General features: G+C 46.2%; 1 protein-coding gene across 1 annotated transcript; it reads right to left on the reverse strand.

Moving 5' to 3' along the window:
• LOC141100272 (uncharacterized) lies at window positions 1-27,276 on the reverse strand. The gene is made up of 4 exons (XM_073588613.1): window positions 27,118-27,276; window positions 8,868-9,799; window positions 8,375-8,458; window positions 1-1,182 (listed from the first exon to the last, which is right to left on the reverse strand). Exons 1-4 carry the CDS (start codon window positions 27,185-27,187, stop codon window positions 1,177-1,179), a joined length of 1,092 nt encoding a protein of 363 aa, XP_073444714.1. The 5' UTR covers window positions 27,188-27,276; the 3' UTR covers window positions 1-1,176.
• Window positions 27,277-27,446: the final 170 nt, after the last annotated feature.

The following is a 27,446-nucleotide window of genomic DNA, read 5'->3' on the forward strand; positions in this document are numbered from 1 at the left end:
AAAGGTGCAAATTCTTTAGGTTTATTTATAAAAACAAAAAACAACAAATCATTTCACCTTCCGGTAATTTATACAGAACCCCTTATTCCTGAGTGAAACCCCATGGCCTGAAGTACAAGTATTTGTAAAAAAAATAAATGTATTAAACTATTACCAAACAGCATATTAAAAATAGTTTCCCCAAACATTGTCATGAAGAATAACAGAAATGGCACAACATATTTTCAGAAAAGGTGCTCCAGAAACAGAGAAGTGTTCCTCTACTGCAGTGCAAACACATTTTTTTTTTCCCCTTCAGAAGTGTGTGACTAAAGAGATCCTGCACCTTATTAGGGAAGGCACATGAACTGGAGCTTTATCATTCGCTGCTCTTTCACCTAAACAAAGGAGACGGCCATTCCTGATTTACACAGGTGAGAAAATGAAACTAGTCATCTGATTGGCTGCCATGGGCAACTACCTCCCGCTGTGTGTGTCTGCACGGAGGCCACAAAATGTCCGCCTGTACCATGTACAGGTTTCACAGGTACCTACTGCATAGTCCTAGATATGAAAGTCACACAGTCAAATGGAATTAAACAAACCCTTAAGATATATATAAAAAAAAAAAAAAAAAAAAAAAAAAAGGGGCTGTGGAGTCGGAGTCAGAAACCATTTTGGTGGAGTCGGAGTCATGGATATTGAGTCGGAGGTTTGGCTTACCGATTCCACAGCCCTGCAAGACACCCACCTCTGCTGGCATCTAAGGGTCAAGTAGCACAGGTGCGACAACATTGGAGCTAACTTTTAGCAGGACGGCTATATAAGAGGAGCCTGTCTCTAATGTAGGGGCATTGTAAGGTGCAGTAATGTCTTCTGAAAACTAAATGTGCGAAAACAGTGTAAAACTTCTAAAAAACAATCAATACCAAAAAGAACAAATTGTCAGCATCAGATCACAAGATAAATCATGTATACAGAATATTTCTATAAGTGCATTTTTCCCCCTCAGATCCCAACCACCACTGAAACCCAAGCCTTCATTCAGCACTTCTGTCAGCCTGTTTAAGATCGTACAAGGTCACATCGGTTCCCGAGATTGATGGTGGACATTAGTGGAGTGTTGACTAGAAGCAGAGAGACATTTTATGGTGGCAACCTCCTGGCCGACATATTGTACTGATGGTAGAAGATGGATCAAATCTGAAAAACAGAAGAAATGTCATTTTGACTCATGTATAAAGGCTTAAAAAGGTAATTCCATAACTTGCAGACTCTTCGAAGAGCGGTTTTATGTTTGGCTAGATCCTGAGCCTCACTCTGTGGGTGACTGGAGTACTGTGTCCATCTACCAACAGTTCCCACAAACCTTAGATATCTCCACCCATAAACCACTTCAGCTGACCGCTATTTGTACCAGCTTTCCCATACAAAGGTACGCTCTGTTTGGCTGAGCATCCATATACTTCACTATGTCGCTTTGTGATAACTCTGGAAAGCTTCTACATATACCAGCGATTCAGAGTTGTTTGGTTTTTTTTTGTGACACATTATACTTTGTTGGTGGTAAATTTAGATTAATGCGATTTGCATTTATTAAAATACTAGATGGTGGCCCGATTCTAACGCATCGGGTATTCTAGAATATGTATGCAGTTTGTCTCTCTCTCCTCCCGACGGTGGCGTGCGTCGTTAGCATTTGCGGCCAGACTGCACCTGTCCCTACCAGCCGGGTGCGGCCAGTCAGCGACGCGGGATTTCCGTTACAGACAGAAGGACAGAATTAGACGATTATATAGTAGATTGGAAGTCAAGTCAAGTAGATTGCCAAGTTAGCAACATTTTTTTACTTTGAGTGTTTATGCATTTAAAAAATCAGAGTCATACCTCATAAAATATGTAAACTTACCATTTGTCTACTTTGTTGGTATAAGTTTTAAAAATTTTATTAGTAGAAAAGTTTAGCAGATTTTTTTTTTTCAACAAAAAATAAATTTTTTCTTCAGACCTCTTCACAATAGAAAATGACTTTGGGGGATACTATACTGTCAGAAACCACAAAAAATTGACCCCATTTGAAAAACTGCACCTCTTGATGTATTAAAAACCGCATTCATGAAGTTTGTTATCCCTTTCAGGTGCTTCAAAAATTTAAGGAAAGCAGAAGGAAAAAAAATTTACATTTTTCCCACAAACAAACCAGTTATTTTAGTAATATTTTCACAACGACAATACGAAAAAAAATTGACCCCGCAGTTTGTTGAGCAATCTCCAGAGAGCACCAATACCCATATTTGATCGGAAACTACCGTTTGGGTGCACGGCAATGCTTGGATAGGAAGGAGCGCTATTTGACTTTTGGAACGCAATTCTTTCTGGAATAGATTGCCCATCATATTTGCAGAGGCGTCAAAACAGTCAAAGTCCCCGCTGTGAGAACTACACCCCTCAATGGGTGTAGTGAGCATCTTGAACCACATGCCATTGACAGAATCTTAATGGGCTGTGAAATTGAAAAATGACGCCCTTAAAAAAAAAAAAAAATGTTGCCATATTACTAAATTTTTCATTTTCAGAAGGATAACAGGAGAATCTGCACAACAAATTAGGAGAACAATTTTCTCCCGAGTCCATGAATACCCAATAGGTATTATTTGGGTACATGGCCGAGCTCCAAAAGGAGCGAGCTATATTTTTGGAGCGCAAACTTTACTGAAATAGTTTACAGGTGCCATGTCGCATTTGCAGAGCCCTTGAAGTACCAAACAGCAGCAACACCTCTCCCACCCCAAATGATGCCATTTTGGAACGGATCTAGGGTTGTAGTAAGATATAGTTTTCAGTGTTCTTCTGGTATTTGAATTAATAATGTGGTATATTTAAGTTGTGCAAAGTACATTGGGGTATGTTAAAATGGTGCAATGAAAGATAAAACAGAAATAAGTTAAGTAGCCCATGGATGTGTTATACACTTATGTACCTTATCAGGTTTTTCGAGGCAGGTGTTCGCATTGCCAAGAGAGTCCTTTCTTCCTCTTTCGTAACAAACTTTGAACCTTTAAGACCTTCTCCTTGGAGCTTGATTTCCAGAGAAACTGAGGCCTCCACTTACCAGATTTCCCAGTATTAGGGCCTTGATTACTACCTCCCAAAACCGAAGGCATGTGCCGGTCTGTCCTGCACATCGAGATAGCACGGAAGCATTATACAGTGCACGGCAAGCTTTTTGTACCACACTTTTGTTTTCCGTATGGCACTGTGAGGCTGAAGGATCAGAGCGATCAACTCTCCCCCCATGTTAATAATGTACAACAGGGCACACTCTGATTTGGGGACCTGTGTAGAGGTACAGTAATACCTTCACTAACAAGTGCAACTGCTTCCGAATTTTCCAAGATACGACCTGTAGCTCGATTGATTTGTTGTATGATGCGAGTCGAGATCCGAGTTAGGCCTCTTTCACACATCAGTTTTTTGCCTTCAGGCGCGATCCGGCTTTTTTTGGAAAAAACGGATCCGGCAAAATGCAATGCCGGATCCGGTTTTTCCCCATTGACTTGCATTAGCGCCGGATGGCATTGCGTTTCATCCGTTTTTTGCCGGATCCGGCAACTTGTCTCATTCCGGCGTCTTGAAAAAACGTCTACTGTAACGTTTTTTGTCTCCGGCGAAAAAGCCGGAAGCGCCGGATCCGGCGCTTCCAGCTTTTTGCTACAATGAAAGTCTATGGGCGCCGGATCCAGAAAAAGACGGATCCAGCAACCGGATCCGGTTTTTTTAAGTCTGCGCATGCTCAGATCCAATTGGCCAGCCGCCAGGAACAGAGACGGATCCAGCAAAAAAACGGATCCGTTTCTACAGTTCTCCAAAATTTATGCCGGATCCGTTTTTTCTAAAAAAAAGCCGGATCATGCCTGACGGCAAAAAACTGATGTGTGAAAGTAGCCTTACCAGCAAGTGACTATAGGTCCTAACAAAGTGAGTTGCACTTTTGACCTTTTCTTGTGAATCATTTTCCTGGGGTGACTATTTCAGTGCTGCATGTATTTCAAATGGTACTGAACATAGGATAAGAGTTATTTTTTGCTTTATTTATGGGCACATTATTTTCTGATTTATAGCACTGACTCCATAAGTAAAAGTGAGGAAAGTGTTGCGAATAAGGCAGAAGTCTGTGAAGATATTATGTGAAGATGCTTAAGTGAAATTACAGTATTAAAAACAAAGAAAAAGTACAGCAATTTTACACATTTAATAGTTTCTCATTTTGTTATTAATAAAGTTAACTTTTCTTATTTAAAAACGCCTATGAAAAGAAAAATTGTGGTTTCTGGGTGTACTGGAATATAATTTCAATTGGGGAAATTTGATATACGAGCAAAGAACAAATTAAACTTGTAAGTCAAGGTATTACTGAACCACATACAGCAGCGGGGATGTTGCTATTTCCATGAATTGTGGTCAAATTAAGGCCATCCCTCTGGACAACCAGCGGCTTGTCGCTACATGGGCTCTGCGCTCAGCCTTTACGAGCACTTGCCTAATTAGAGACCTAAGGAGAATCTCTGGTTTTTGCGCACGGTGCCACATGCTGCAGTAGCTCTGGCAGAGAGTGACTAGAGTGGGATGCTGGTGTAGAAGTTATCCATGAAGAAGTGGTGACCCTGATCTAGCAGATGGTGGGAGATTTAGGAGTTAGTGGAGAAGATACTATAGCGACTGACCACTGATATAAAGCCAATCGCCGTGATCGCCACTGCAAGAGGGTGGCGTACCTCCCCTGGGCGATAAGGGAAGCTTGCATGCTGTCAGGAACGGTGATCATTTTCCTGCAGAACATACCGGTACGTGCTCATTTATTTACAGTTAGGTCCACATATATTTGGACAGAGACAACATTTTTCTAATTTTGGTTCTAGACATTACCACAATTAATTTTAAACAAAACAGATGCAGTTGAAGTTCAGACTTTCAGCTTTCATTTGAGGGTATCCACATTAAAATTAGATAAAGGGTTTAGGAGTTTCAGCTCCTTAACATGTGCCACCCTGTTTTTAAAGGGACCAAAAGTAATTGGACAATTGACTCCAAGGCTATTTCATGGACAGGTGTGGGCAATCCCTTCGTTATGTCATTCTCAATTAAGCAGATAAAAAGCCTGGAGTTGATTTGAGGTGTGGTGCTTGCATTTGGAAGGTTTTGCGGTCAAAGGAGCTCTCCATGCAGGTGAAACAAGCCATCCTTAAGCTGCAAAAACAGAAAAAACCCATCCGAGAAATTGCTACAACATTAGGAGCGGCAAAATCTACAGTTTGGTACATCCTGAGAAAGAAAGAAAGCACTGGTGAACTCATCAATGCAGAAAGACCTGGGCGCCCACGGAAGACAACAGTGGTGGATGATCGCAGAATAATCTCCATGGTGAAGAGAAACCCCTTCACAACAGCCAACCAAGTGTACAACACTCTCCAGGAGGTAGGCATATCAATAGCCAAATCTACCATAAAGAGAAGACTGCATGAAAGTAAATACAGAGGGTTCACTGCACGGTGCAAGCCACTCATAAGCTTCAAGAATCAAAAGGCTAGACTGGACTTTGCTAAAAAAACATCTAAACAAGCCAGCACAGTTCTGGAAGAACATTCTTTGGACAGATGAAACCAAGATCAACCTCTACCAGAATGATGGAAAGAGAAAAGTATGGCGAAGGCGTGGTACAGCTCATGATCCAAAGCATACCACATCATCTGTAAAACACGGCGGAGGCAGTGTGATGGCTTGGGCATGCATGGCTGCCAGTGGCACTGGGTCACTAGTGTTTATTGATGATGTGACACAGGACAGAAGCAGCCAAATGAATTCTGAGGTATTCAGAGCCATACTGTGTGCTCAGATCCAGCCAAATGCAGCCAAACTGATTGGTCGTCGCTTCATACCACAGATGGACAATGACCCAAAACATAAAGCCAAAGCAACCCAGGAGTTTATTAAAGCAAAGAAGTGGAATATTCTTGAATGGCCAAGTCAGTCACCTGATCTCAACCCAATTGAGCATGCATTTCACTTGTTAAAGACTAAACTTCAGACAGAAAGGCCCACAAACAAACAGCAACTGAAAACCACCGCAGTGAAGGCCTGGCAGAGCATCAAAAAGGAGAAAACACAGCGTCTGGTGATGTCCATGAGTTCAAGACTTCAGGCAGTCATTGCCAACAAATAGTTTTCAACCAAGTACTAGAAATGAATATTTAATTTACAATTATTTAATCTGTCCAATTACTTTTGTCCCTTTAAAAACAGGGTGGCACATGTTAAGGAGCTGAAACTCCTAAACCTTTTATCCAATTTTAATGTGGATACCCTCAAATGAAAGCTGAAAGTCTGAACTTCAACTGCATCTGAACTATTTTGTTTAAAATTCATTGTGGTAATGTCTAGAACCAAAATTAGAAAAATGTTGTCTGTCCAAATATATATGGACCTAACTGTATGGTATAGTATAACATTTGTGCCAAGATACAAATGCACACGCTCCTTGTATCATTGACAAGTCCTTTTTTTGTCGTATTACTGTGTAATATTGCTTTATTCTTAATTATCTTCAGCTTGCTGTGGAATACAAATTTTAGCGATACAACAAAAGTAATAAAAGTCCAACTTCTATCTCGGCTAGGACTCTCCTTTCCCTCAGTCTTTTAAGGTCCGAATGCCCCTCCTAGACTCCATCCTCCGTCCCATTTTGCTTTTTAAAAGGGAAACTGTCACCTCATTTTGCCGCTATAAGCTGCGGCCACTGCCTTTCAGGGCTTATCTATAGGATTCTATAATGCTGTAGACAAGCCTCCGATCTAAATCACAATATCCTACTGAAAAATTAAATCAGAATAAAGGACCAATTGGTATAAATAGCAAAATTTTTTTATTCATAAAGAATTAAAACAGTACAAATAGAGAGATGCACATATCAATAAAGGGACGTTATAAGCCCATTTTATTCCATACACCAAACACTCCCGTTGAAGCAAAGGCGAAACGCGCGTCGGGGCAGAGGGACGCCTGAGGAGACTCCATATCCATCATTGGTAATGGCTGCTTTGCTCTACTATATAAATTGTTTCTGTGTTATATGACCACTGCCATTATGCCGTTGCATGGGTTTCATTGTGAGAGCGGATTTCATGCCGCCAACAAAGGGTGATACTGCCATGGGGATGGCTAGCACTTTGGCTCAGATTAAATCCATGGGCATCGCCGTAGTTTAGACCCCTTGCGGTTTTCGGCAATTTGCAGTGGCTACATAGGTCTGAGAGCTTCCATTTTAGAATCCTTATTGCACTAATTTATAGATATATTACAAATTCCACAGCCTTCACACTTTTGTGGATGTTTACATTATTGTGTATGCTTTTATAGAATAAGGGATTCTGCAGCTATTGTTCATCCATTATTTATTACTATTTTCATAATGGTGTATTTATTCAGTGTTTGGTGTATGGAATAAAATGGGCTTATAACGTCCCTTTATTGATATGTGCATCTCTCTATTTGTACTGTTTTAATTCTTTATGAATAAAAAAATTTTGCTATTTATACCAATTGGTCCTTTATTCTGATTTAATTTTTCAGTAGGATATTGTGATTTATATCAATAGTTATGGTATTTATTTTTTGATTATGGAGGCAATTTTATAAGTGATTTAAGCCTCCGATCTAGCCTGAAAGATAAGAAAAATAAGTTTTATTATACTCACCAGGGGGGTGGTCCGATCCGATGGGTGTCGCAGTACTACCTCTCATCTTCTTGCGATGTCGTCATCCTGATTGCTTCGTGTCGCGATCTTGCGCAGGCGTACTGATCTGACCTGTTGAGGGCAGAGCCCAGTACTGCAGTGCGCAGGCGCTGGGCCTCTCTGGCCTTTCCCGGCACCTGCATACTGTAGTACTTTGCTCTGCCCTCAACAAGTCAGATCAGTACGCCTGCACAGGAGTGCGACATGAAACAAGCAGGATGACATCGCATGAAGATGGGAGGTGCAGGACCCGAACCTGCGACGCCCATCGGACCAGACCGCATCGGACCACCCCCCCCGGGTGAGTATAATTAAACTTGTTTTTCCTTATCTTTCAGGTTAGATCGGAGGCTTGTCTACAGCATTATAGAATACTATAGATAAGCCCTGAAAGACAGTGGCCGCATCTTATAGCGGCTAAACAAGGTGACAGGTTCTCTTTGATGATCATATTGTTGTAGCATAGAGTATAGGGTTACTCTTCATATTCCGGTGATGGGAGGGTGAATATGAGGTTTATTGTATTGTCCTCCCAGGCTATACTGTGTCACCTCACAGGATTATGACGACTGATTGGTCGCACCCCATATTCATGCCGTTCTCACCTTATTATCCAATTTCTGGTACTCCCCTGAATTCGGACGCTTTTTGTCTCCAAATAGTCCTCCTTCCAGTGCAAAAATGAATCTCTGACAAAGGAAGGAAACAAGCAAGAAGTTACACCGTAAACATATCAGCACTAAAAATTACCTGTGATCATTACAAAAAAAAAAAAATAGATTACAGGAATACCTAACATGCCAACCCTACAGAGAGTGAGCTCAGATGTAAGGCAGAGCATGGTGCCATGAATAACAGTATTATGAAGAATTACACAAAGAAATCAACATCATGTACGGAGGAGCCGCATTCATCCAGAGCGAGAGACTGCTCCGTGTAATGCATGAGGGGTCCTCAATGGAAAACCCCCTGCTAATAATTCAGAATTGACAATGATTTCAACACAACCCATCTCTTATCCATTATCAGTACGGAGATCCATATACAGCAGCAATCAGATTAATAAAAAAATAAACACACACAAATAGAGTTGCTCACCTTTTGCTGGGATAGGCGTTTCTTGTGATAGACCATGTACAGCACAGCAACTAGGATTGCTAAGGTAACTAGGAAGGCCCAGAAATAGACGCTTCCCGACTTCTCGTGGAAATCTCTGTGCTCTTTCATTTCAGGTGGAAATATTTCTTTTTGGACTGGTATTTCTTCAAGGACATCACCGGTATCCACATCATTATCTATGTAAACATCCAATGAATCATACTCATAGGGGTCCTCCATTCTTTGTTTAGCCTCATCTTGCTTCTTTGTTGGGAACCATTCGCTGTCCTGGGGAATCTTCACTTCTGCATCCACCTTCCACCAGGGCTCCTCAGCTTTTTCCACTTCCTCCCACAAGGGCCTTTCTGCTTTGGTCTCTGCTCCCCACCAGGGTTTCATTGTTACAGGCCATGCCCACCACAGAGCCTCATCTAGTTTGTTTTCCACCTTCCCATCAACCTTTTCCCAGTCCTGGGGCTTATCTACTACACCCTCTTCCCGCAACCAGGGCTTCACATCAACAGCTTCCACGTCCCATGGTGGCCTTTCAGTTTTGGGCACTACTTCCCACCATGTCTCCCACAGGGGCTTCTCTGCTTTGGAATCTCCATCCTCCTTGACCTCCTTCACTACAGAATCTGTCTCCATCCAGTCATCCTCTTCTTCCCACCAGGGCTCTTCTGATTTATACTCTTGTTCATCCTCAGCCTTTCCATCATAATCTTCTACTTCTTGTGTGATGTTCACATTTGTCCCATCTGCTTGGACAGTCTGTGCCTCCGGCTGGCTCTCAAGTTGGGTGTCGTTTTGCGGCCCAGTCAAGGTATTCTCCTCGGCAACCATCATATTTTCCATGTCATCTGACTGGTCCACCTCTACTACTTTCCATTCTCTCATCAGAGTTTCTCTATCAGGTGTATCTACGGGTGCAGCTGTTAAAAAACAAAAAAAACAATGTAATATAATACATTTTATTTCTATAGCGCCGACATATTCCGCAGCACTTTTCAGAGGGGATTTGTACAGACAATAGACATTACAGCATAACAATAATCACATAGATTATAACAAGTACCAAGAGGAATGAGGGCCCTGCTCGCAAGCTTACAGTCTATGAGGAAAGAGGTAGACACGAAAGGTGGATGGTAACAGTTGCCCTGATTGTATGGACCAGCCATAATGTTAAGTGTGTAACAGTACAGACACAGAGGGCTAATGGATGCATAAAGCATGTGGGAACATGATGCGTGGAACCTGGTTATGGTAAAACTTTTGATTGTGCCACACAGGGATAGATTAGGTTAATGTGTTAAGGCGATAGGCCAGTCTGAATAAATGCGTTTTCAGGGCACGCTTAAAATTGTGGGGATTGGGGACTAATCGTATTGACCTGGTAAGTGCATTCCAAAGAATTGGCGCAGCACGTGTAAAGTCTTGGAGACGGGAGTGGGAGGTTCTGATTATTGAGGATGCTAACCTCAGGTCATCAGCAGAACGGAGGGCGCGGGTAGGGTGGTATACTGAAACAAGGGAGGAGATGTAAGGTGGTGCTGAGCTATGGAGGGCTTTGTGGGTGAGGGTAATAAGTTTATACTGAATTCTGGAGTGGATGGGTAGCCAGTGTAATGACGGTCACAAGGTAGAGGCATCGGTGTAACGATTGGCGAGGAATATGATCCTGGCTGCAGCATTCAAGACAGATTGGAGAGGGAATAGTTTGGTAAGAGGGAGACCGATTAGAAGAGAGTTACAATAGTCGAGACGAGAATGAATAAGAGAAACAGTAAGAGTTTTTGCAGAGTCAAAAGTAAGAAAAGGTCGAATTCTAGAAATGTTTTTGAGGTGCAGATGACAAGAGCAAGCCAGTGATCGAATATGGGGGGCAAAGGAAAGCTCGGAGTCAAGTATGACTATACCCTAAGACAGCAGGCATGTTACTGGGGAGTAATAGTGGAACCACACACAGAAATGGCAATGTCGGGTATAGGTACATTAGTAGAGGGAGGAAACACAAGATGTTCAGTCTTTGACAGGTTCAGTTTCAGATATTGTGAGGACATGATGTTAGACACAGCGTTTAGACAATCGCCGGTGTTTTCTAGAATGGCTGGCGTGATGTCAGGAGAAGAAGCATATAATTGGGTGTCATCAGCATAGAGATGGTACTGGAAACCAAATCTACTGATTGTTTGACCAATAGGGGCAGTGTACAAACAGAAGAGGAGGGGGCCTAGAACTGATCCTTGAGGAACCCCAACAGTAAGGGGAAGATGAGAGGAGGAGGAACCAGCAAAAGATACAGTGAAGGAGCGGTCAGAGAGATAGGAGGAGAACCAGGAGAGAACGGTGTCCTTGAGGCCAATGGAATGGAGCATAGTGAGGAGCAGCTGATGATCCACAGTGTCGAATGCTGCAGAGAGATCCAAGAGAATTAACATGGAGTAATGACCATTTGATTTAGCTGATAGTAGATCATTAGAGACTTTAGTGAGGGCAGTTTCAGTAGAATGTAAAGAGCGGAAACCGGATTGGAGAGGATCGAGAAGAGTTATCAAAGAGATAGTGGATAAGATGGGAGTGGACCAGGCGTTCCAGGAGTTTAGAGATGAAGGGAAGATTAGAGACAGGTCTATAGTTAGCAGCACAGTTTTGGTCGAGGGGTGGTTTTTTTTAAGTAGTGGATGTATGATGGCATGCTTAAATGAGGAGGGAAAGATACCAGAAGAGAGAGAGAGGTTAAATATTTTAGTTAGGTGAGGGGTGACAGCAGGGGAAAGGGACTGGAGATGTGACGGAAATGGGTCACTGGTGCAAGTGCTTGGGCGAGAAAATGCAGGGAGCCTGCTTACTTCTTCTTCTGTGACTGGTTCAAAATCAGAGAGTGAGATAGATGCAGTGGAGGAGGGAGGACAGTGCATGGTATGAGGTGATTGGAAGATAATTTCCTGTCGAATCTGGTCAATTTTTTCTTTGACGTTATTGGCCAGATCGTCAGCTCAGAGCTCCATGGTTGGGGCCTGTACTCTTGGGTTGAGTAGAGAATGAAAAGTGTCAAAGAGACGTTTCGGGTTATTGGACAGTGAGGTGATGAGGGTGTTGAAATAGGTTTGTTTGGAGAGGTGAAGGGCAGTGTTGTATGTTCTAAGCATAAACTTATAATGGATGAAATCTTTGTGTAGATTGGATTTTCTCCACAGACGTTCGAATACATAGCAGGCTTTTCAGCAACAAATCCATATTAACGTCATCATGACTGAAGCATCAGAGACATTGACCATATAAAAATAGAGACATGACCAGTCGCTATTGTATCACCCATAACCATAACATCAGGTTCCGTTTAACAAAATAACATTGGCCAATACAGCCTTGGAGTCTATTTTACGCATTAACCAGTTCAATACTGGGCCACCCACCCCCCATGTTCATGAGCAAACATCCCTCCCCTCCACTCATACATTTTTAGAAGCTCAAGTTTTATTGTACTTTTAATCAATTTTTATTTTTTTTTTTTATGTGGGGCCTTATTTTTCCTCTAACTTCTATATTAAATATATATTTTTACCAAGGAGAAAAAAAAAAAAAAAAAGTGATGAAAAAAAATGTAACCATTATGGACGGAGTTTTATTGAATTTGGCAAATCTTAGTCCAGCGTACCTGTCACCAAGAGGCGTGGCCGTCTTAATAAATTTGGAGCAGCCTTTAATGGAAATTATACTTCACTTTTGTGGTGTAAATTATGATGAGTTTATGGGGCGCACTTTGCCAGGACCCATCTGAGCTATGCCAGCTATTTGAAAAAAAATGAAAGGCCAAATGTCGAAGTATTTTATTTCCTTTTTTTTCCCCTTCTTTATTATAGCCCTACTTGGGAACTTCTATCAGCCTGATTGCTAATAAGATGCCCTACAAGAATTCGGTTTAATCACTGGACCTAGGGCCACATTCACACGGTACCGTATTTTACATCACTTATTTGTAAGCCAAAACCAGGAGTGGAACAATCAGAGGAAAAGTATCATAGAGACCCGTCACCACTTCTGGATTTATCACCCACTCCTGGTTTTGTGTTACAAATACTGATGTGAAATATTGACCAAATACTGAAATGTGGCTAAAGGGGTAAGAAAAAAAAAAATTTACAGATCTCGGGAAAAGCCTCTTCATAATATGGAGCATTAGACATTATGGGCACAAGATCTACATTTGATACCATTACACATGGCTATCCATGCTCGGCTTCACTCCAAGTCTCACCGCTCTATGCTTCTTCTACTAATCTGTGCTTGTTTGATCACAGGCTCCATGAAATTGGTGGCCATGTCTGCAGGAATAATTATTTTGTCCCATATTCATTATCCTGGCTCATTGTCCCAGATCTTCCAATTAAGCAATTGTAAAATCCATTGACTAAAATGAAATCGGCTCAACATGTGTCACCTGCAAAAGACATAAAATTCTGGGCAGTCAGCTCCGTTTCTACCAGGTTTCCATCCTCCTGTATGTCTCTTCATACCAGGCAATGACTTAATAGAGGGCATGCGCTTCTTTCTACACACTGAGATGGCGCATGCACACTCGCATTAGCCTGACCATTATACATCACACATAGAGAAGAGCAGCAAGCGCTGCCCCGCTCCCCCTCTGCGGAGGACCCTGTAGGGAAAGCACAACACCTCCCTGCCAAGTCCTGTCCTGGTGGTACGAATGTCCTTCCTCTGTTGGCTTGTGCTGAGATCTCTCCTATGTGTATGTGGTGCCCCTGAGGCTCAGTCGCCACAGAGGTACTGCACCTCCTCCTGAGGTGTGGTACCCCCAACCATTCAGGTAAGGTGGAGACTCCTGACCACGCTCCAACACCTGCACCCCACACCACAAAGTAGTGTAGCAAAGCACCTTCAGCGGCTCCCTGCTTGGAGTGTAGCAAAGCACCCATTGGTGGCTCCCTGCTTGGAACACGAAACGTGCTGGGAGGTGGGTGGAGTTACATTACATTTCAAGGAGCGGGAAGAGTTTGAGTTGGTTAGTCAGTAGTTGGTTGGAGAGAGATGATCCCTAGAGAGGGATAGATGGATGGAGGTGCTGCAGCAGATCCCAGTGATCTGGGTCTGCTGGCACGGGAAGGAGAGAAAGAGAGCGCAACATAGACTGAAAGCTTGACTCTCCATAGAAAGAAAGGATCAGTGCGGAACGTGAGGAGTAAAAGAGAACAGAGGACGTGGGTGAGAAGAGAACCCTTCCTAGAAGTTCTAACCGCAAGGCCGGGGCCCGGTCCCCGAGGTTGTACGGATACTAATGGTCCTGCAGCAGACACCGGAGGAATAGAAATAGTGACCACTTTATTCCCACACAAGACTTGGGGGCACAACAGCATTGTGAGCCGGGACTTAGTAGCAAGGAGTCCCCGAAGCAGGCTACAGCTGTCTGCCGTACAAGTAGAGTTCATAGGAACATCAGACAGGAGGAACTCCAGTGTAACTCAGTACTAGGAGTACTTCATCTAAAAGCGCTATAAGAGGAGACGTTCAGAAAGGCACAAGTTGGCGGAGTGTTGGAAAGGAGTATTCCATCTGGCCTGGGGGTTGACTGAGTCCCTGACCCCGAGGACACGGCACGGAGGCAGGCACCTGTTTGTACAACAGACTGAGTAAAGCTTTGGAACTACATTCCCTGGTGTCCTCCACTTATTCCAGCGTCAACCTGCCCGGCACTGCTGCCTCCCCTGCACTTGACACTACACCACCTAAGTGTCACCATATCTACTCTGCCCTGGGACAACAGCCCTGCCTGTGGAGGGCTATAACATCACTGCTGCACCACACCATCTGTTCCAGAGGATCTGTCTGCAGTGTCGGCCTAACATCTACATTGCCGAACACCACAGGTGGCGTCACGACTTATTCATTCACACTGAACATTTACAATGGGCGCCCAGGGCCACGTCACAGCTACCGTGACAACTTCCATTGAGATCCACCGGGCCCGGTACCGAGTACCCCACAGCCCTGGGTGTGAGGGCGCCCCACATTGAGCTTCAAGAAGAAGTCACCATAGGTCGTAATAAGTGCGGGAATGTGCTCTGATAAGGTGTTATCTCAGCATGCTCATGTGCTGAGTGCTTTTGGCATGCTCAAACAATACCTTAGAGTCCTCGAGGCTGCGTGTCTTTCGGCTGTTTGACAGCCGCAGGGACTGAAACATTTTTCGAGCCCGCCAAAGACACTTAGCACACGAGCATGCTCAGATAACACCTTATCAGAGGATGTTCGCTCATCACTAGTCGTAATACATGTGTATCTTTATTTTTTTCAATCTATAGTGTGGACTGGACAAAACTTGCGGCCTCCAAGTAATAACAGCAGCTATTGAACTTTTTCACTTCCCCATATCAGAAGAGGAAGAAGCAGAATAACTGCATTTATATCAGTAGATAAATCTTCAAAAATGCGCTCATAGGAACGCTCGTTCGCTCTCGTTTTATTTGGGTGAACTTTTTTTTTTTGCAGAAAAGAAAATATATAGAATTACAGTATAAGCATTATAGGCAGCACATTACCCCTCCCCATGTACACAGGGAATGTGCTGCCGATGATATGAACTCCGTCATGTTTACACCAGTGGATAGACCAGAGCGAAAGTTCCTATAAACGCTCTTTGGCCTCGTACCTATGGTTGTAAATGCCTTCTCCTCTTGATGTTTGTAGACATTTCACTCGTCCTCTGATTTTTTTTTCCTTTTCGACCTTAAAGGTGGAGCGGGGGAGATTTTTTTTTTTTATGGCTGTAGAAGTCCCAATTTATCTACGTCTGGACTACCCATAGACTAGAAACATCCGGGAGGTCCACACTATTCCCTGCTCTGACATTTCAAGGCTATGTTCACATATAGCGTTTTTTTCTTCTGCAATCAAAACCCGTTTTCTTGACAATAAAAATTCTGTGTTTTCTCAACTTTTTTGTACATTTTTGCAGCATTTTTTTGGGTGCAGATTACATGCAACTTGTCCGTAGTACATGTTTAAAGGGAACCTGTCAGCAGGATTGTGCTCAGTAACCTACAGACAGTGTCAGGTCGGCGTCGTTATACTGATTACACTGATACCTGGTGATGAAACCCGTCTTGTGGTTGTTATGTAATCTTTGGTTTTCGGTTAATGATATGCTCGTGCTCCGGGGCGGCTTGTGGGGCTCTGATTAGGTATTCATAATGAAGCCTGCTGACAGGTCACTGATCCCTGGTCGCACTTGCTCAGTAGCACCTATCGGATTGCTGCCGGCAGCTACTGCTCAGGCAGCACCATCTTATTAGAGAAAAATAAAATGTCTCCACTAAGATGCCGTTGGGCGAGCCTACGCAGTAGCATCTATCGGTGCAATCTTGGACGAGGCAATTTTTTTTTTCCTCTACCAAGTTGCTATTATGCAGGCCGCACAACCTATCGGCTAGCGCCATTTTGAAACTGATTTTTTTCTTGTGAACTTATGGATACCATCAAAAACAATAATTAAATGTCAATGTTCCAGCTCCTTAAAAATTCAAGATACTTATTTAAACATTTTTCAATGAAGTATCTTGAATTTTTAAGGAGCTGGAACATTGCCCTTTTTTTTCCCTATTGGATTTCCACGTCTGACCAGGACGGAGTTCAGTGCACCTGACCTCAATTCATGGTGAGCTGGCTATTTCTTTTTCTAATAATTAAAAGTACATTATAGATGCAATCATGCGCCTGCCTGCAGATGGGGATTTGTTTTCCACCACATGAAGACCCCCCAGAGGCCGCCACAGAGCATGAGCATATCATTAAGGGTGAGTGCACACAGTGCGGATTCACCTGCGGATTTTTCCGCACAGATTTGCAGGTAAAGTGACCTGCAGTTTCTCCCTGCGGATTGACACCTGGACAATGGAACAAGTGTCAAACAGCTGCGGAATCAGCAGAAAGAATTGACATGCTGCGGATTTAAAACCGCAGCAAATCCGCACGGAAAAATCTGCAGCATGTGCACAGCGGTTTTGAAATCCCATTGGCTAACATGGTACTGTGCATTGCTTGCCGATCTGCTGCGGATCCACAGGGCCAAATCTGCTGTGGATCCGCAGCAGAATCCGCAGCGTGTGCACATACCCTAACTCAAAACTGAAAAGAAAGATTACACAACAACCACAAGACAGATTTCATCACCAGGTATCAGTGTAATCAGTATAACGGTGCCGACCTGACGCTATCTGTAGGTTACTGTGCACAATCCTGCTGACAGGTTCCCTACAAGAAAAGTTCGTTTTATTCATCAAAAACACAGCAAAAACCCGTTTGTAGCAGCTTTCTCATTGCTTTCTATGGGTGGAAAAAAATGATGCAAAACCACTGGCAGGAATGACTCGCCACAGTTCTCAAATTCAGTCAGGAAAAAACAAACGAGTGTGTGTGAGATTTCAGAAATCTCCTAGGCTTTGCTGGTTCTGTAAAATTAGCTATTTTGCATTAAAGAAAAAACACTTTATGTGAACATAGACTAAGGCTACATTCCCATCATGAGTATTTGGGGAGTTTTTGAGTTGCGCATTTTCTGCACCATTTCTGCTCTTAGGCTGGGTTCACACATAGCGGAACTCTCGCGGAAATTACTGCGAGAATTCCGGAATTTCATTCCGCGGGAAAATAGCATTTTAAATTCCCGCGGAAAAACTGGAGCATCGCTTGGAGAACTAATTGACAGGTTGATCACACTCGTCAAACATAGTTTGACGAGTGTGACCAACTTTTTACTATTGAGGCCGCCTATGCGACATCAATAGTAAAGATAGAATGTATGTAAAAAAAAAAAAAAAAAAATTGTTATTCTCACCTTCCGACGTCCCGCGCAGCCTTCCCTCCTCTCTCCATGCTCCCGGTCCCAGTAATCCTTTGCGACAATTACCGCGATGACGTCTGTTCTCGCGGGATCGCGGCGTCTCGCAGTCATTCGCGATGACGTCGCGCGAATGACCGCGAGACGTCGCAATCCCGCGAGAATGGACGTCATCGCTTGCAAAGGCTTACTGGGCCCGGGAGCGTGGAGAGAGGCAGGAAGGCTGCGCGGGACGTCGGAAGGTGAGAATAACAATTTTTTTATTTTAAATTCTATTTTTTACAGGGATATGGTACCCAAAGCCCGGAGGACAGTCTCCTCTCCTCCACCCCCTGGGTACCATCCGCAAATGTTCTGCTTACTTTTCGCATGGTGTGCACAGCCACATGCGGAAAGTAAGCAGAACAATGCATTCCTATGTGTGCGGGATCGCTGCGATTCCGCAAAATTAATGAGCATGCTGCGTTTTTTACCGCGAAGCGATTCCGCCGCGGGAAAATCCGCAGCATTAACACAGCATTGCGGAATCCCATAGGAATGCATGAGATGCTTATTTTTTGCGTTTTCGCAGCAAAATCGCACGGTTAAAACGCCACGTGTGAACTCAGCCTTATTATTCAAGTTAGGTTACTGGTGATATTGTGGTTTTTTTGGTCTTTTGTTATGTCAAGCTTTTAAGAATGCAGCTTTCCTTTTGATACTTCCTGGTGTTTGGCTTTGAGAACTTTTTTGATGCAGTCATGTACAGATTACATGCATCTTTTTTGTAAGTGTGGATTTTCAGCATCAATTGCAAGTCTATGGGGAAAAGCTACACACAAAACTCTGGGTGCCCGCAAGAGAAATGGACATGTTGTGGATATGAAACCGCAGGTCAATTAACGCAGTAAAAAAGAAGCGCAGTGTGTACGAGATCTCTATAAATCCCATCCACTTTGCTGGAACTGTAAGACGCTGCGTTTTTGAAGCTGCAGGAAAAGCTCATCCTAAAGACATGAAAACGTAAGTGTAAGCAGCCGCCACACAAAACCAGGCCGAGCAGATAGAAGAAAAACAAGGTTTATTACCATGTTTACTTTTCCAGTCTCTGTATATACAGCTCTGAACCTTGTGTATATAGATTAGGAATCACTGACGGCGCTTCTTCCTCTTTGCAACTAGTGAGCATGTGATCTCTGGGTGTTTTGCAGGAACAGGACCTGCTGGATCCTAGACCGGTTATCTCAGCCATACAGCCAGGAGGCTGAAATTCTGCAATAGCTGAGTGGAATATACCAGCCCTAGCTACGTGTGAAAAATCACAAAAAAGAAAAGTATTGATATGATAAAGGGGCTGTCCAGGATTTTCTCATAAGTCTGCAGACACTATGTGTGTGCTGTCAGGAATCTACGGTGCTGCCGCCGGGAGCAGTCGGCCAGTCTCTGGCACTGAGTCCACATCTCTCCTGACTCATGAACTGTTTTGTGTCCCGTGGCTGTAAATATGTTAAATGCCACCGTCAATCTCTGACAGCATCAAACCCCTCCCATTGGCGCCACTGTCAGATGATCACCAGACGCCAATGGGTTGACATTACGACCGGGGGTCTGCAGAAAGTCCCTGTTTTTACCCCCAGGCTTGTCACTGCTGATCTGTTATGAACGACGGCCTGTGACCGGCATTCATAGCCGATGAATTAGTGGTGAGCGAGTATACTCGTTGCTTGGGTTTTCCTGAGCATGCTTGGGTGTCCTCCGAGTATTTTGTCGTGCTCGGAGATATAGTTTTTGTCGACGCAGCTGCATGATTTGCGGCTGCTAGACATCCTGAATACATGTGGGGATTCCCTAACAAACAGGCAACGCCCACATGTATTCAGGCTGTCCAGCAGCCGCAAATCATGCAGCTGTGTCGGCAAACTAAATCTCCGAGCACGCCAAAATACTCAGAGTACACCCGAGCAACGAGTATACTCGCTCATCACTACCGATGATCATTTTTGCGACACACAGCAGGGCTATGGGTAAGAAAGGGAGCGAGAAACAAAAACGCAAAAACCCCAATGTCGTGAAGAGGTTAATGAAAAGGCTGGACAACCCTTCAAAAGCCCCATTAAAGGTTAAAAAGACCTTATATAGAGATCAGAGTGTATAGAAATTTATATATATATATATATATATATATATATATATATATATTGGACAAAATAACGGAAACACCTAATGTTTTGGCATCATAATCTTCGAACATGTTATAATCATGTAAACCGTGACATATGGTAATGTTTTGTAGTTGATTATTTGTGTTATGTGATATGTGTATGTAAATTAACTGTTTGTTTTGCAGAATTGTAAGAACATTGATGAGAACCTGATACCAATGGCAGACCTCTCGGATTTTCAAAGAGGCCAAATTGTTGGTGCTCGTATGGCAGGCGCTGGTGTAACAGAAAGTGGCTGAATGCTTGGCGTGTCAAGAGGTACTGTCTCCAAAGTAATGACTGCGTTTGAAAGAGAAGGAAAAACTTACGCAGCAAAGCACAGGACCGGCCGAAAGTCGAAGTTGACTGAGAGAGACCGTCGGACTCTAAAGCGAATTGTGAGAGAGGATTGCAAGACCACGGCTCCAAAATCACTGCTGAGCTCAATGAACACCTACAGAACCCAGTTTCCACGAAAACTGTTCGGTCGGGAGCTGCACAAATCTGGATTCCACGGAAGAGCTCCAATTCGAAAACCGCTGCTCTCAATGACAAATGTTTCCAAGCGTTTAGAGTGGTGTAGAAACCTCCAGAATTGGTCCGTCGAGCAGTGGAAACATGTGATATTCTCAGACGAATCATCGTTTACCCTATTTCCGACCTCCGGCCGAGTGCACGATTGGAGACAGCCGAAAGAAGCATTCTATCCAGACTGCCTTCTCCCAACCGTAAAACATGGCGGAGGTTCTGTGATGATCTGGGGGGCTATTTCGTGGAGATCCGCCGGGCCAATGATATCTCTTCATGGAAGAATTAACAGCCGAGATTATTTAGGCATTTAGGGCGACCAAGTGCATCCTATGGTTCAAGACTGTTCCCAGAGGGGAGCGCCATCTTTCAGGATGATAATGCACCAATTAATACAGCTAGAATCAGTAAAGCATGGCACGAGGAACATTGTGATGAAGTTCAGCATCTCATCTGGCCCCCACAATCCCCAGACCTCAACATTATTGAGCATTTATGGCCGATTTTAGAGATTCAAGTTAGAAGTCGATTTCTGCCGCCATCGTCGCTCAAAGAACTGGAGGGTGTTTTACCTGAAGAATGGGCTACAATTCCTTTGGAAACAATTCACACCTTGTATGAATCCTTACCTCGGAGAACTGAGGCTGTAATCGCCGCAAAAGGTGGACCTACACCATATTAAACTAACTTTTGTTGATGTTTCCAGGTGTTTCCATTATTTTGTCCAACCCCTTTGTGTGTGTATATCAAAACAAAACTAAAGAGACACTGGAAGTTCAAAACAGTTGCTTCCTGCCCCCATTGAGGAAAGAAAAATGTCCAGTATGTAAAAATGATTTCTACCAAAAAGCTATTTTAAATGGTTTAAGGGTCCTTTGCAGTTGTAAAAAAAAAAAAAACAAAAAACAAAAAACGAAAAATGAAAAATAGAAATAGAATATTTTTCTGTACCATTTCCAAAACAAAAAAATAAGACAGAAAAATTAAGCCCTATTATGTCGTAAAAATAAATAAAAATTGTTTGAGTATCCGATCAAGAAAAAAGTAAACCTGAGGCCACGTTGTTTAAAAATTATAAAGTAACGTATATTCCCCTTCACCCATCTCTTCCAATACTGCCCTGGTGCCCGTTATCTAATGTGGTGATGGATGGTCACAGCGGTGATTGCCGTGTATGTGGCCACGACAGTCGGTGCAGAGACTGCAGGTGGTGTACGAGGACAAACCTGTTCAATCAGCTCGCGACTCGTCACCCCCCCTCCCCACCTCATGTTCATGTGGCCAAAAAGTCCCATGTCATGTTGACTGTCAGTATTCTACCTCAGTATTTTGTAAGCCAAAACCAGGAGAGGAACAATCAGAGGGAAAGTATAATAGAAACTCGTCACCACTTCTGGATTTATCACCCACTCCTGGTTATGGTTTACAAATCCTGAGGTAAAATACTGACAGTCAACATGTTCACGTGGCCAAAAAGTCCCTTGTCATGAGGTGGGGAGGGGGGGTGACGAGTCACGAGCTGATTGAACAGGTTTGTCTTCGTACACCACCTGCAGTCTCTGCACCGACTGTCGTGGCCACATACACGGCAATCACCGCTGTGACCATCCATCACCACATTAGATAACGGGCACCAGGGCAGTATTGGAAGAGATGGGTGAAAGGGAATATACGTCACTTTATAATTTTTAAACATTCTTGACATTTTTTAAATAAAAAAGCAGGAGCAGCCAGTCCCTCTAAGGCTGGGGTCACACTTGCGAGAAACTCGCATCAATACCCGCCACTGCCGCCGACACTTGGGACCGGAGCGTGCGGCTGTATGTATTACCCCGGTCGAAGTGCCGTAGGCAGTGCCGGGTATTGATGCGAGTTTCTCGCATTGTACTCGCAAGTGTGACCCCAGCCTAGGGGGAAATATCACACAGGAAAGTTTTTGATTATAATCGTTATACTGGTGGGGTTCCAATAGCTGGGACCCCACTGATAAAGAAAAACTGGGGAGGGACATACAGATAGCCGGGACCCCACCGATCAAAACACTGAGGAGGGGCGTACAGAGAGCCGGGACCCCACCGATCAAAACACTGAGGAGGGGCGTACAGAGAGCCGGGACCCCACCGATCAAAACACTGAGGAGGGGTGTACAGAGAGCCGGGACCCCACCGATCAAAACACTGAGGAGGGGTGTACAGATAGCCGGGACCCCACCGATCAAAACACTGAGGAGGGGTGTACAGATCAAAACACTGAGGAGGGGCGTACAGATAGCAGGGACCCCACCGATCAAAACACTGAGGAGGGGCGTACAGAGAGCCGGGACCCCACCGATCAAAACACTGAGGAGGGGTGTACAGAGAGCCGGGACCCCACCGATCAAAACACTGAGGAGGGGTGTACAGAGAGCAGGGACCCCACTGATCAAAACACTGAGGAGGGGCGTACAGATAGCCGGGACCCCACCGATCAAAACACTGAGGAGGGGTGTACAGAGAGCAGGGACCCCACCGATCAAAACACTGAGGAGGGGCGAACAGATAACCGGGACCCCACCGATCAAAACACTGAGGAGGGGTGTACAGAGAGCCGGGACCCCACCGATCAAAACACTGAGGAGGGGCGTACAGAGAGCCGGGACCCCACCGATCAAAACACTGAGGAGGGGCGTACAGAGAGCCGGGACCCCACCGATCAAAACACTGAGGAGGGGTGTACAGAGAGCCGGGACCCCACCGATCAAAACACTGAGGAGGGGTGTACAGATAGCCGGGACCCCACCGATCAAAACACTGAGGAGGGGTGTACAGATCAAAACACTGAGGAGGGGCGTACAGATAGCAGGGACCCCACCGATCAAAACACTGAGGAGGGGCGTACAGAGAGCCGGGACCCCACCGATCAAAACACTGAGGAGGGGTGTACAGAGAGCCGGGACCCCACCGATCAAAACACTGAGGAGGGGTGTACAGAGAGCAGGGACCCCACTGATCAAAACACTGAGGAGGGGCGTACAGATAGCCGGGACCCCACCGATCAAAACACTGAGGAGGGGTGTACAGAGAGCAGGGACCCCACCGATCAAAACACTGAGGAGGGGCGAACAGATAACCGGGACCCCACCGATCAAAACACTGAGGAGGGGTGTACAGAGAGCCGGGACCCCACCGATCAAAACACTGAGGAGGGGCGTACAGAGAGCCGGGACCCCACCGATCAAAACACTGAGGAGGGGCGTACAGAGAGCCGGGACCCCACCGATCAAAACACTGAGGAGGGGCGAACAGAGAGCCGGGACCCCACCGATCAAAACACTGAGGAGGGGCGAACAGATAACCGGGACCCCACCGATCAAAACACTGAGGAGGGGCGAACAGATAACCGGGACCCCACCGATCAAAACACTGAGGAGGGGTGTACAGATAACCGGGACCCCACCGATCAAAACACTGAGGAGGGGTGTACAGAGAGCCGGGACCCCACCGATCAAAACACTGAGGAGGGGCGTACAGATAACCGGGACCCCACCGATCAAAACACTGAGGAGGTGTGTACAGAGAGCAGGGACCCCACCGATCAAAACACTGAGGAGGGGCGTACAGAGAGCAGGGACCCCACCGATCAAAACACTGAGGAGGGGCGTACAGAGAGCCGGGACCCCACCGATCAAAACACTGAGGAGGGGCGTACAGAGAGCCGGGACCCCACCGATCAAAACACTGAGGAGGGGCGTACAGAGAGCCGGGACCCCACCGATCAAAACACTGAGGAGGGGCGTACAGAGAGCCGGGACCCCACCGATCAAAACACTGAGGAGGGGTGTACAGAGAGCCGGGACCCCACCGATCAAAACACTGAGGAGGGGTGTACAGAGAGCCGGGACCCCACCGATCAAAACACTGAGGAGGGGTGTACAGATAGCCGGGACCCCACCGATCAAAACACTGAGGAGGGGTGTACAGATCAAAACACTGAGGAGGGGCGTACAGAGAGCCGGGACCCCACCGATCAAAACACTGAGGAGGGGCGTACAGAGAGCCGGGACCCCACCGATCAAAACACTGAGGAGGGGCGAACAGAGAGCCGGGACCCCACCGATCAAAACACTGAGGAGGGGCGAACAGATAACCGGGACCCCACCGATCAAAACACTGAGGAGGGGCGAACAGATAACCGGGACCCCACCGATCAAAACACTGAGGAGGGGTGTACAGATAACCGGGACCCCACCGATCAAAACACTGAGGAGGGGTGTACAGAGAGCCGGGACCCCACCGATCAAAACACTGAGGAGGGGCGTACAGATAACCGGGACCCCACCGATCAAAACACTGAGGAGGTGTGTACAGAGAGCAGGGACCCCACCGATCAAAACACTGAGGAGGGGCGTACAGAGAGCAGGGACCCCACCGATCAAAACACTGAGGAGGGGCGTACAGAGAGCCGGGACCCCACCGATCAAAACACTGAGGAGGGGCGTACAGAGAGCCGGGACCCCACCGATCAAAACACTGAGGAGGGGCGTACAGAGAGCCGGGACCCCACCGATCAAAACACTGAGGAGGGGCGTACAGAGAGCCGGGACCCCACCGATCAAAACACTGAGGAGGGGTGTACAGAGAGCCGGGACCCCACCGATCAAAACACTGAGGAGGGGTGTACAGAGAGCCGGGACCCCACCGATCAAAACACTGAGGAGGGGTGTACAGATAGCCGGGACCCCACCGATCAAAACACTGAGGAGGGGTGTACAGATCAAAACACTGAGGAGGGGCGTACAGATAGCAGGGACCCCACCGATCAAAACACTGAGGAGGGGCGTACAGAGAGCCGGGACCCCACCGATCAAAACACTGAGGAGGGGTGTACAGAGAGCCGGGACCCCACCGATCAAAACACTGAGGAGGGGTGTACAGAGAGCAGGGACCCCACTGATCAAAACACTGAGGAGGGGCGTACAGATAGCCGGGACCCCACCGATCAAAACACTGAGGAGGGGTGTACAGAGAGCAGGGACCCCACCGATCAAAACACTGAGGAGGGGCGAACAGATAACCGGGACCCCACCGATCAAAACACTGAGGAGGGGCGTACAGAGAGCCGGGACCCCACCGATCAAAACACTGAGGAGGGGCGTACAGAGAGCCGGGACCCCACCGATCAAAACACTGAGGAGGGGCGTACAGAGAGCCGGGACCCCACCGATCAAAACACTGAGGAGGGGCGTACAGAGAGCCGGGACCCCACCGATCAAAACACTGAGGAGGGGCGAACAGATAACCGGGACCCCACCGATCAAAACACTGAGGAGGGGCGAACAGATAACCGGGACCCCACCGATCAAAACACTGAGGAGGGGTGTACAGAGAGCCGGGACCCCACCGATCAAAACACTGAGGAGGGGCGTACAGATAACCGGGACCCCACCGATCAAAACACTGAGGAGGTGTGTACAGAGAGCAGGGACCCCACCGATCAAAACACTGAGGAGGGGCGTACAGAGAGCCGGGACCCCACCGATCAAAACACTGAGGAGGGGCGTACAGAGAGCCGGGACCCCACCGATCAAAACACTGAGGAGGGGCGTACAGAGAGCCGGGACCCCACCGATCAAAACACTGAGGAGGGGCGTACAGAGAGCCGGGACCCCACCGATCAAAACACTGAGGAGGGGCGTACAGAGAGCCGGGACCCCACCGATCAAAACACTGAGGAGGGGCGTACAGAGAGCCGGGACCCCACCGATCAAAACACTGAGGAGGGGTGTACAGAGAGCCGGGACCCCACCGATCAAAACACTGAGGAGGGGTGTACAGAGAGCCGGGACCCCACCGATCAAAACACTGAGGAGGGGTGTACAGATAGCCGGGACCCCACCGATCAAAACACTGAGGAGGGGTGTACAGAGAGCCGGGACCCCACCGATCAAAACACTGAGGAGGGGCGTACAGATAACCGGGACCCCACCGATCAAAACACTGAGGAGGGGTGTACAGAGAGCCGGGACCCCACCGATCAAAACACTGAGGAGGGGTGTACAGAGAGCCGGGACCCCACCGATCAAAACACTGAGGAGGGGTGTACAGAGAGCCGGGACCCCACCGATCAAAACACTGAGGAGGGGTGTACAGAGAGCAGGGACCCCACCGATCAAAACACTGAGGAGGGGTGTACAGAGAGCCGGGACCCCACCGATCAAAACACTGAGGAGGGGCGTACAGAGAGCCGGGACCCCACCGATCAAAACACTGAGGAGGGGTGTACAGAGAGCAGGGACCCCACCGATCAAAACACTGAGGAGGGGTGTACAGAGAGCCGGGACCCCACCGATCAAAACACTGAGGAGGGGCGTACAGAGAGCCGGGACCCCACCGATCAAAACACTGAGGAGGGGCGTACAGAGAGCCGGGACCCCACCGATCAAAACACTGAGGAGGGGTGTACAGAGAGCCGGGACCCCACCGATCAAAACACTGAGGAGGGGTGTACAGAGAGCCGGGACCCCACCGATCAAAACACTGAGGAGGGGCGTACAGATAACCGGGACCCATATTAGTGCACGGCCTCTTCTCACAGCCAGGCGACCAGAAGCAGTGACCGACAGGTGTCAGGGACCCCAAACTGGAAGTGCCCGCAGGTATCCCGCCCCTCCGTCAGTCACTGCAGTAATATAACCGCTGTCATTTCTCACCCCGGCCCGGAGACACGGCCGCCGCCAGCAGCACGGACAGAAGCAGCACATAACACACACGAGCAGCCATCGCTATGCAATCCTCTATGACACTTCCTGTTAATCTTCCGGGGAAATACAGGTCGCCATGTTGGTCCACCCCAAGGTGGGAGGTGAACGAAGATGGCCGCTTCATTAACGAATAGTGTCTTCGGACGCCATCTTGTGGTGGCGTGTGGGAAAGATGGCGAAACCGTTTCAGATACATTTAATAAATTATTTTATAAAAGTGATAAGGTGATTTAAATTTTTTGTCATGTAGGAAATGGGTTTATATTAGAGTCAGCTGA

Source organism: Dendrobates tinctorius, unplaced genomic scaffold (genome assembly GCF_039654945.1).
Source record: "Dendrobates tinctorius isolate UK_male_01 unplaced genomic scaffold, ASM3965494v1 ptg000104l, whole genome shotgun sequence".
Classification (NCBI taxonomy): Eukaryota; Metazoa; Chordata; class Amphibia; order Anura; family Dendrobatidae; genus Dendrobates; species Dendrobates tinctorius.

Bases quoted from the DNA above. Each gene is read 5' to 3' on its own strand.
- LOC141100272 (XM_073588613.1), bottom strand. From the start codon at position 27,187: ATGGCTGCTCGTGTGTGTTATGTGCTGCTTCTGTCCGTGCTGCTGGCG. The intron at 9,800-27,117 runs GTGAGAAATGAC...GTTTTTTAACAG, and splicing joins GGCCGTGTCTCCGGGCCGGG to CTGCACCCGTAGATACACCT. The intron at 8,459-8,867 runs GTGAGCAACTCT...TTCCTTTGTCAG, and splicing joins AACGCCTATCCCAGCAAAAG to AGATTCATTTTTGCACTGGA.